This window comes from Ailuropoda melanoleuca, chromosome 2 (genome assembly GCF_002007445.2).
Source record: "Ailuropoda melanoleuca isolate Jingjing chromosome 2, ASM200744v2, whole genome shotgun sequence".
Classification (NCBI taxonomy): domain Eukaryota; kingdom Metazoa; phylum Chordata; class Mammalia; order Carnivora; family Ursidae; genus Ailuropoda; species Ailuropoda melanoleuca.
The window spans coordinates 199,339,522-199,348,414 of record NC_048219.1 but is presented as its reverse complement, the minus strand read 5'-3'; the positions used below and the strand labels follow the sequence as shown (position 1 = coordinate 199,348,414).

Sequence of the window (8,893 nt, the reverse complement as noted above, 5' to 3'; positions counted from 1 at the left end):
AGTCAGAGAAAGACAGTTATCATGATCTTAACTCACATGTATTTGGAATTTAAGAAACAAAACAGCATAGGGGAAGGAAGGGAAAAAATAAGACAAAATCAGAGGGAGACAAACCATAAGAGACTCTTAGTAGGAAATAAACTGAAGGTTGCTGGAGGGGAGGGGGTGGGAGGATGGGGTAACTGGGTGATGCGTTAAGGAGGACACATGATGGAATGAGCGCTGGGTGTTAGATAAGACTGATGAATCACCGAACTCTACCTCTGAAACTAATAATACACTACGTGTTAGTTAATTGAATTTAAATTTTAAGAAGCTTTCTAATACTTCAAAGTGCTCTTGGTGAAAATAGTAGTTAAAAATGAATGAAACTCTTTAATATCACATAATCAAATGTGTCAATTGCATATTTTAGTAAACTCTCATTTTCCAGATGATCAATACATGAGTAAAAGATCCAAAGTAAGAAAAAAAAAAAAACAGAAAGAAAGAAACAGCTGTGATCTTGTAAGTATTCTAAAACCTCAGCTATGCGCCAGACCAGCGGAGCCTCAACCACTGAGCGGCCCCACCTGTCAGTCACGTGACGCTGTCCGGTTGATCCCGCCGGAGACCGTAATCAGCTCATGGGAGAGAGTGGAGAGGCTTGCTTTGGTGGCCTGATCACCTCTTGGCTTGTGGGGTGACTGATGAGGTTATTTGGGGCTGCCAGGTTGTTAGTCACTGGTGGAACATAGTAGATTCTGAGTCCAAAATATGTGCCCTTTTGTATTCTTCAGTAAACAGAATCAAAGACCAGTACAAGGTGTCCGTGCGCATCCCTCCTGACAGTGAGAAGAGCAGCCTGATTCGCATCGAGGGGGACCCGCAGGGTGTGCAGCAGGCCAAGCGGGAGCTGCTGGAGCTCGCCTCCCGGATGGTAAGGCCCGCGGCCAGGTCCCACCAGGAAGGAGCCTGCGTCCCTGTCTGCTGGGTGCCTCTGTGGAGTAGCCTGATTTCCCCCCGCAGCTCTGAGGAATGGGAATCACCCAGCCTAGGAGTGGCTCTGACCTGCTGGGGTCGAGGTGCTGTGCCAGCAAGGCGCTGGGGTTCTGCAGCAGGGTTTCAGCCTTGGCCTACCCGGGTCTGTGATGCTTAAGGTACCAGTTCTTAAAAGCACCCAGGTGACTCCCACGTGCACCTGGGGTTGAAAATTCCTGCTGTGTGGTTGTCTGCAACTCCGGGGGTTGGAGGGTGGGGGCCCGGGCCCTGTTCCTGGGCTAAGCTGCCAGCACTGGGGTGTCTTTCTGGATTGTGTGAGTCCGACGCAGATAACCATGCAGCAGTGATTCTCCATTTTGGCTGCATGTAGGGATCACCGGGGTGCCTTTCAGAGTCCAGAGGAGTTAACTACTGCGTGAGTGATTGTAGCTAAGCATAGACAACGTGCAGAACGTCAGGAAAGCCTCGGGCAGGGCAATGCATGTGCCTCATTAGGGCAGGGAGCAAGCCCCTCCCCCACGTCTGCTGGCACCGGTGCCCAAGCCTGGAGCCTCACCTCAGAGGCCCCCTTTTGACAGTAGGCTTTCCCTTGTCCTCAGCTGCAAGCCAGCACGTGCAGCCTCCCACCGTTGCCTGGCCGTCCCTGAGCTCACTGCTCCACTGAGGGTCCCGGCGCTCTTGATTGAGCTAGCTCTCCTCCTGTCTGGCCAGGGCCGCTCGGACTGGGGTGTCTTGTGCCTGTGCTGGACTCCTGAACCCTTGTTGCTCCGTCAAGCTGGTGCCAGTTTGATCCAGAACCCCCCATTGTGCTCTTTTAGATGGCTGGCTGACAGTGCGCTTTCCTCCATCCCGACTCCACTTATGCTTTTGTATGTCTCGTGACATTTTAGTGAGGCCTGGAGGAGGCTGAGAACCATGCAAGTTAAACTACTCTTTCTTAATTATCCACACCAGGCAGTGGTCTGAACCACACCGTGTTCAGGACCACCGCCCGTTCTGCAGCGTATTACGCCTCATGGTCTTTGGTTCTTAACACAGACGCGCTAAGTGAGTGGCTTGGGCGGTGAAGGCTGCTTGAAGGGTCCCCGTTCGGTGGTTGAATCGTACTTCCTTCCAGAGAGTAACGCCCAGCCTGTGTTGTTGCAGAGAGCGGGTTTCGTCTGTGGATGCTGTCTCCTGGCTGCTGACTCCTGGGGGTGCTACAGGGCAGCGCTGTGCTCCCCAGGCTCCCCGGAGCCTCCTGCCGTAATGTCTACTTGAATTGTGTTTTTAGGAAAACGAGCGCACCAAGGATCTGATCATTGAGCAGAGATTCCATCGCACGATCATCGGGCAGAAGGGTGAACGGATCCGTGAAATTCGTGACAAATTCCCAGAGGTAAAGGTTTCCCAGCGGCATTCTTCAGCCCTCTAGGAGTGATTGGTCGGCACTTACAGATAGATAGTCAGTATTTTAGAGTCTGGTCCTTACCAATAACTGAACTTGAATTTGTGATGATTGTTCTAGGTTATCATCAACTTTCCAGACCCAGCACAAAAGAGTGATATTGTTCAACTCAGAGGGCCCAAGAATGAGGTGGAAAAATGCACCAAGTACATGCAGAAGATGGTGGCAGATCTGGTAGGGCTGTTTCCCATGCTGTGGTGGCAGAGGCCTGGGGGCGTCACCTCAGAACCCCTGCTTCAGGGGCGCACTCGGGCACTGGCTGGTCTGCCATTGACAGAGGGGCGCCATCGTCTTCACCCAGGAAGACTGGCCGACAGTGGTTAGGACTTCAGTGTTCCGTGGAATTCCGGTGGGGTGCCAGGCTCCTTGTTGCCTTACGGGGTCTTCAGATATCTGGATAAATGGTGCCACCCAGTGAGGAGAGAGATTTGCAGGCAGTGTGGGGAGCCATTTGTTGATTTGCTATTTTCTTAAGCTGGCAAGGGGACCGGCAGTTTGGAAAGTGCCGAGGGAGTTATTGATGGGAAGCCTGCAGGTGGTCTCATGCTTCTGTGGCTTCTCATGGGGCCTGGACCGAGCTCGCCACTGCCTGGGATCGCTGACGGGTGCGTTCCTGGCACCGAGCTCATTCACACTGCCACAGCGTGGCAGGATTCCTGAGAGTGGCGAGGTCTGTGTGTTCTGGGCTCGCTTCTCTCAGCCTGGGGGTCAGGTCCCCCTCCTACCCAGAGTGTCCGTTGAGGGCACCAGAAACAATTACTTCTGGATTGTGGAACTGGCACTGAACAGGTGGCAGGTTCTGTGGGGAGCCACTTTTTATAAAGGTGGCTTTGCATCAGTCGACAGTGGCATGCCAGGTCAGCTCATTGTTGGGTAAGTTAACCCCCCATCTAAAGGTCAGAGGTCCTGGTGGGAGACAAGCAGGATTCAAGTGTGTGTTTTCATACTCCCTCATGTACGAACGGACATGTCACTGTCCGGCATGATGGCTAATGGTGCCACCCCTTTTGTTTTTAAGGTGGAAAACAGCTATTCAATTTCTGTTCCCATCTTCAAACAATTTCACAAGAACATCATTGGGAAAGGAGGCGCAAACATTAAAAAGGTGACCGGCCAGCTTGTCCCCTGAATCTTGGCTTCCCTTGGCTTGTCCCCAAAGCCCTTTGCCATTCTGGCTTAATGTTGAAGGAGGGAGCCTTAATTTCCATCCCGGGGCTCCGGGTGTCTCAATTGGGAAGTCACTTCCCATGGCCCCCTGTCTCCTTGTAGATTCGGGAAGAAAGCAACACTAAGATCGACCTTCCAGCAGAGAACAGCAATTCAGAGACCATTATCATCACAGGCAAGCGAGCCAACTGTGAGGCCGCCCGGAGCCGCATCCTGTCCATCCAGAAAGACCTGGTAATGGGGTGTTGTGTGACAGGGCATGAGCCGGGCTCCCCGAGGTCGTGTGTCGTCAGCTCTTCCCACAGCAGTGCAGTCCTGTGGCCGGTCTCCTGCCACTCGCCTGGGGCCATGCTTACTACCAGACCTGGGCAGTGGCACTGGATTTGAGTGCTTGGAAATCAGGACAATCTTTTTTTTTTTTCCTTCGATTTTTGAAAAATTCACGTAAGAAACTGCATGTCTAAAGTATGCAGTTTGATAAGTTTTGACCTATGTTGTACATGCATGGAATGTCCATAGTCAGGATAATGAGCCTATCCAGCTCTGTCCTGCCAGCCCCTGCCCCCCACTCTGCCTGTCCAGCCCTTCATCTGCTTTCAGCCACGGGGGATTGTCGAGTGTCCTGCATCCTTGTACAAAAGAAATCATGGTGTTTGCTCTTACAGCTCGAGCTGCTGTCACTTGGAACAGCTACGTTGAGATGTGTCCATGTTGTCCCGTGTGTCACTGGGTTTTGTTTCATTGACGGGTGATAGGTCCCTGCATGCCCAGGTTGTGTTCCTTTTCACCTAAGATTTGTAGCTTTTCTTTCAAGGGTTTTTATTTAGATTGCCAAGGTTTTTAGCATAAAGTTTTTCATAATATTCCCATACTGTGCTTCCACTGTGCTGGTGTCTTTCACGTTCCTGATACATGTAATTTGTGTCATTATGAAATTACCTTCGAGAGTGAGCGGGGGCGGGGGAAGAGGCAGTGGGAGAGGGACAAGCAGACTCCGAGCTGTGCGCAGAGCCCAACATGGGGCTCGAACTCACGACCCCGAGATCATGACCTGAGCCAAAATCAAGAGTGAGACCTTAACCAACTGAGCCATCCAGGCGCCCCAATCTCTGCCTTTTAAATGGAGATGTTTACATTTAATTACACTAGTAAATCTGTATCATGTATTGTTACATATTTTATTACATATATTTAGTAAGTGATTAAATATCAATTTTTTTATTTTTAGAATTGTGGAAAATACACATAACAAAATTTACCACCTTCGAGTACAACCCCGGGGGCATCTGGCGCGTTCACACCACTGTGTGGCTGTCACCGCCATTGTCTTCAGCACTTCACTTTTTGTCCTCTAGATAGAAGCTGTGCCTGCAAACCCCGCCCTCCTCCCCTCCCCTGGTCACAGTGGTTTCATGGAGCTGGGTCTCCGTCCACCCACTGTCTTGGCATTTGGTTTCTATTTGCCCGTCTGCTTTGTTCTCTTTCTCTGCCTGCTTTCCCATCTCCAGTGTCTTGAACGCCATTGTTTTTATGGGAGGTAAATCTGGTCCCTGTGGTCTCACCTTGACTGGAGGCCAGGTTTTAATAGGAAAGGCTGACGATCCATGGGCATCCTGGTTGTGTCTCTGATTCATGGCGTGACGGGGAGACTTTCCTTGTATGCTGTGTGAGCTGCTCACCCCCCGCCCTCATCCACCCACACGCACAAGGGCTCCAGGCCCCTCTGCAGTAGGCGTGCCATCCTGTGTCCCACACCTCATAGACTATGTGTCATTTCAGGCCAACATAGCCGAGTTGGAGGTCTCGATTCCTGCCAAGCTGCACAACTCCCTCATCGGCACGAAGGGCCGCTTGATCCGCTCCATCATGGAGGAGTGTGGCGGGGTGCACATCCACTTCCCGGTGGAGGGCTCGGGAAGTGATACAGTTGTCATCAGGGGCCCCGCCTCGGATGTGGAGAAGGCCAAGAAGCAGCTGCTACACCTGGCCGAGGAGAAGGTGAGCTTCACGCCCGGCAGTGACGGCCCCGTGTCTGTCCCTCGCTAGAAATCCTTGCCCTGTTGTGGCAGGTCAGAAAATTGCTTCAGACACATTTTTGAGTCTTTCATTTTCCGCTGCTGACCAAAGGGCCATGGCAGGTCGAACACCCGCTTATACAACATTGAAAATCTGTTCTTTGGCTTATTTGTTTGGGGGGTTTTTGGTTTTTTGGTTTGTTTTTGGTTTTTTTTTTTTTTAAGATTTTATTGATTTGAGAGCGAGCAAGCACAAGCAGTGGGGAGCGGCAGAGGGAGACGCAGGCTTCCCGCTGAGCAGGGAGCCTGACGTGGGGTTTCATCCCTTGACCCCGGGATCATGACCTGAGCCGGAGGCAGACGCTTCACCAACTGAGCCACCCAGGCGCCCCTGGGTTTTTTGATTTTTTTGTTTTTTAATTATGATTTATAGACAATGAAACCTGTCTTTCTTAGCGTATACTTCTGAGTTTTGATAAGCATATACACACTCACGTGACCACCATGCAGTGAAATCGTTTTGGTCATCACCCCCTGACATTTCTGCTTTGAGTCACCTTTGCCCCTTTGTCAGAACCCCTGTGTGGGTCTGTTTCTGGCCCCTGCTCTGTTCCCGCGACTTGGGAGGGATGGCGGGGTGAGCCCTTCAGCCTTGTGCTCTGGCCGTTCCACATCTCTGCCTTTCTGTGCACATTCGGAACCAGCTTAACCGTTTCTGGGGGAAATCCTGCATGGATTTGGACTGGGACTGTGTTGGATCTGAAGATCAAGTTGAGGAGAATTGACAGCTCAGGAGCGGAATTTTCTGGGCTGCGTTCTTCAAGTTTGAAGTCTTTCATTTCTCATTGGTGTTTCATAGTTTTTAGCATGCGGATCTCATTCATATTTTGTTAATTTAAATCCTCACTATTTTGCTTTTTAGCTGTGTTGTAAATGGTACTTTTAAATTCATTTTAATTTCCAGTTACTGCAGTGTGTAGAAACATTTGATATTTTTAATATTGGCTTTGTTTTATGCATCTGGTTTAAAGTTGAGTCATCAGTTCCAATAACATTTTTTGTGGATTCTTGTGAGTTGTCTGCGTAACGCACATTGTGAACGGACAGTTGAATTCTTTCGTGCTGCTCCGTACGCCTGTGGGTGTGGTCTTACTGTGTCGCTTGGGCCTCCAGTATGGCGTTGAGTAGCAGTGGTGAGAGGGGACAACCATACCTTTGCTGGCAGACTTTGGAGAGAGTGCTCAGTCCCTCCCCATTGAGTGGGAAGTGAGCTGTGGGTCTTCCGAGGATGCTCTCTTATCAGGTTGAGGAAATTCCCTTCTTTACAAGCAGCTGAGAGCTGCTGCGGGAAGACGGGTTGGACTGTGTAGGAGGCTTTCTCTGTATCTGTTGACACAACAACGTGGTTTCTCTCTTTTTTTTTTAAGCATGTATATTAGATTTTTTGAGTATTTTTGTGGATTTTTTTGTTTGTTTTTTTAAAGTTTTACCAACCTTGCTTTTCTGGGATGAGCCCCACGTGGTTTAGGTGTGCTATCCTTCATCATGTTGCTGGGCTGGGCTCACCTAGCTCGTCAGCTTTTTAATAACGCTGCTGTTTGCCCGTGTCTGTGTCTGAAGATGAGAAGATTCTCTAGGGGGTGTTTGGGAAACCAGCATTTGAAAGGTACCCAAGTTCATTTGCTTCTTAGTATTTAGCATGCTGGCAGACCTTCTTTTCTTTTCCTTTGTGTTTTTTCGTGATTGTGTGCCAGGTTTCAGAATACAAGGAAAGAGGAAAGGCAGCCTAGACGTACATGTGCTCTCCTGGCGAATCTGCCAGAGGTGCTGGCATCCTCAACAAGGTCTTCACATTTGGGCCTTTGCTGGGGCCTGGCTTCCTGGTGTCAGACAAGGGCCTTGGTTGGCTTGGGTCTCTCCAAGATTGGGACTGGGCCTTGCTTTTGGTGTGTGCTCCCCTGTAGCCCGAGCAGAGGAAGGCCTGGACAGGGACCGCTCTGCTGGACTGGGGAGGAGCAGGAGTACCTTGCCTGGGGGTGGGGCCAGCAGTCCCATGGGCTTACCTGCTGTGTAGTGTAGCCTTACTCCCTAGCACCTTGAGGCTGTACTCGCCTAGTTCCCTCTATAGGTGGAGAGCGGCTTGCAGGGATGGGGTCACTGCGGGTAAGTGGCAGGACTGGGGCTACGAATGCGTATGCTCTGAGCTATCTGGATGTCTAGATGGCAGAGGGGGCCGTAAGTACTTACTGTCTGGGTGTCCATCCCTTTGCTTTGGTGAGGCCTGATAGCCGCATGCTGTTGTTCTCTAGGCCCTCTTATTCGCCTGCTCAGGGGACCAGGCAGGTGGCATCAGGCCATTGTATCTGGGGTTGGTTTCCACAGCAAACCAAGAGTTTCACCGTTGACATCCGCGCTAAGCCAGAATACCACAAGTTCCTCATTGGCAAAGGCGGTGGCAAAATCCGCAAGGTGCGTGACAGCACTGGAGCCCGCATCATATTCCCAACGGCTGAGGACAAAGATCAGGACCTGATCACCATCATAGGGAAGGAGGACGCTGTCAGGGAGGCCCAGAAGGAGCTGGAGGCCCTCATCCAGAACCTGGTAAGGCCCGGTGGGAGTTACACTTTGGTTGTTCTGTCATGCTTGGTCGGGGCGGGGTCATTGACTTTTCCCCTCCCTCTGTGTCGCAGGATAACGTGGTGGAAGACTGTATGCTGGTGGACCCCAAACACCACCGCCATTTTGTCATCCGAAGAGGCCAGGTCTTGCGGGAGATTGCTGAAGAATATGGTGGGGTGATGGTTAGCTTCCCACGCTCTGGCACACAGAGCGATAAGGTCACCCTCAAGGGTGCCAAGGACTGTGTGGAGGCGGCCAAGAAGCGCATTCAGGAGATCATCGAGGACCTGGTAGGTGCCTGGGAGGGTGGCGGGGTTCTTGGCCCCAACAGCCAGGGGCAAAGTGAGTGGCTAGGGCCTCCCACAGCCCGGCGGTGGGCTCCTCCGGTCAGGCTGGGGCTCTCAGCCTCTGCCCTTTGTCCTGACAGTCGGTGAGAATACTGCTCCTGAACAGCACCTTTTTTAAAACATGATGAAATGCAGTTTGTACGAGGAACCACCAGCCTCTCCTCTCCAAAGGGAAGGAAAGGGATGGACCTGGGCCTGTCTGACAGGGCCTGTCAGAGTGGGTCCACGTGGAAACATGTTGGGTTTTCTTTCTTTTTTTTTTTTTTTTAAGATTTTATTTATTTATTTGACAGAGATAGAGACAGCCAGTGAGA

General features: G+C 51.1%; 2 protein-coding genes across 4 annotated transcripts in view; one reads left to right on the top strand and one right to left on the bottom strand.

Moving 5' to 3' along the window:
- HDLBP (high density lipoprotein binding protein) overlaps positions 1 to 8,893 on the top strand; it is a 290,773-nt gene that overhangs the window by 33,724 nt on the left and 248,156 nt on the right. Inside the window, 8 exon segments of the mRNA XM_034655593.1 lie at positions 780 to 919; positions 2,255 to 2,359; positions 2,489 to 2,602; positions 3,447 to 3,533; positions 3,698 to 3,829; positions 5,375 to 5,593; positions 7,993 to 8,214; positions 8,304 to 8,717. Coding sequence (XP_034511484.1) covers positions 780 to 919; positions 2,255 to 2,359; positions 2,489 to 2,602; positions 3,447 to 3,533; positions 3,698 to 3,829; positions 5,375 to 5,593; positions 7,993 to 8,214; positions 8,304 to 8,717 — 1,433 coding nt within the window.
- BOK (BCL2 family apoptosis regulator BOK) overlaps positions 1 to 8,893 on the bottom strand; it is a 173,047-nt gene that overhangs the window by 158,456 nt on the left and 5,698 nt on the right. The window lies entirely within an intron of this gene.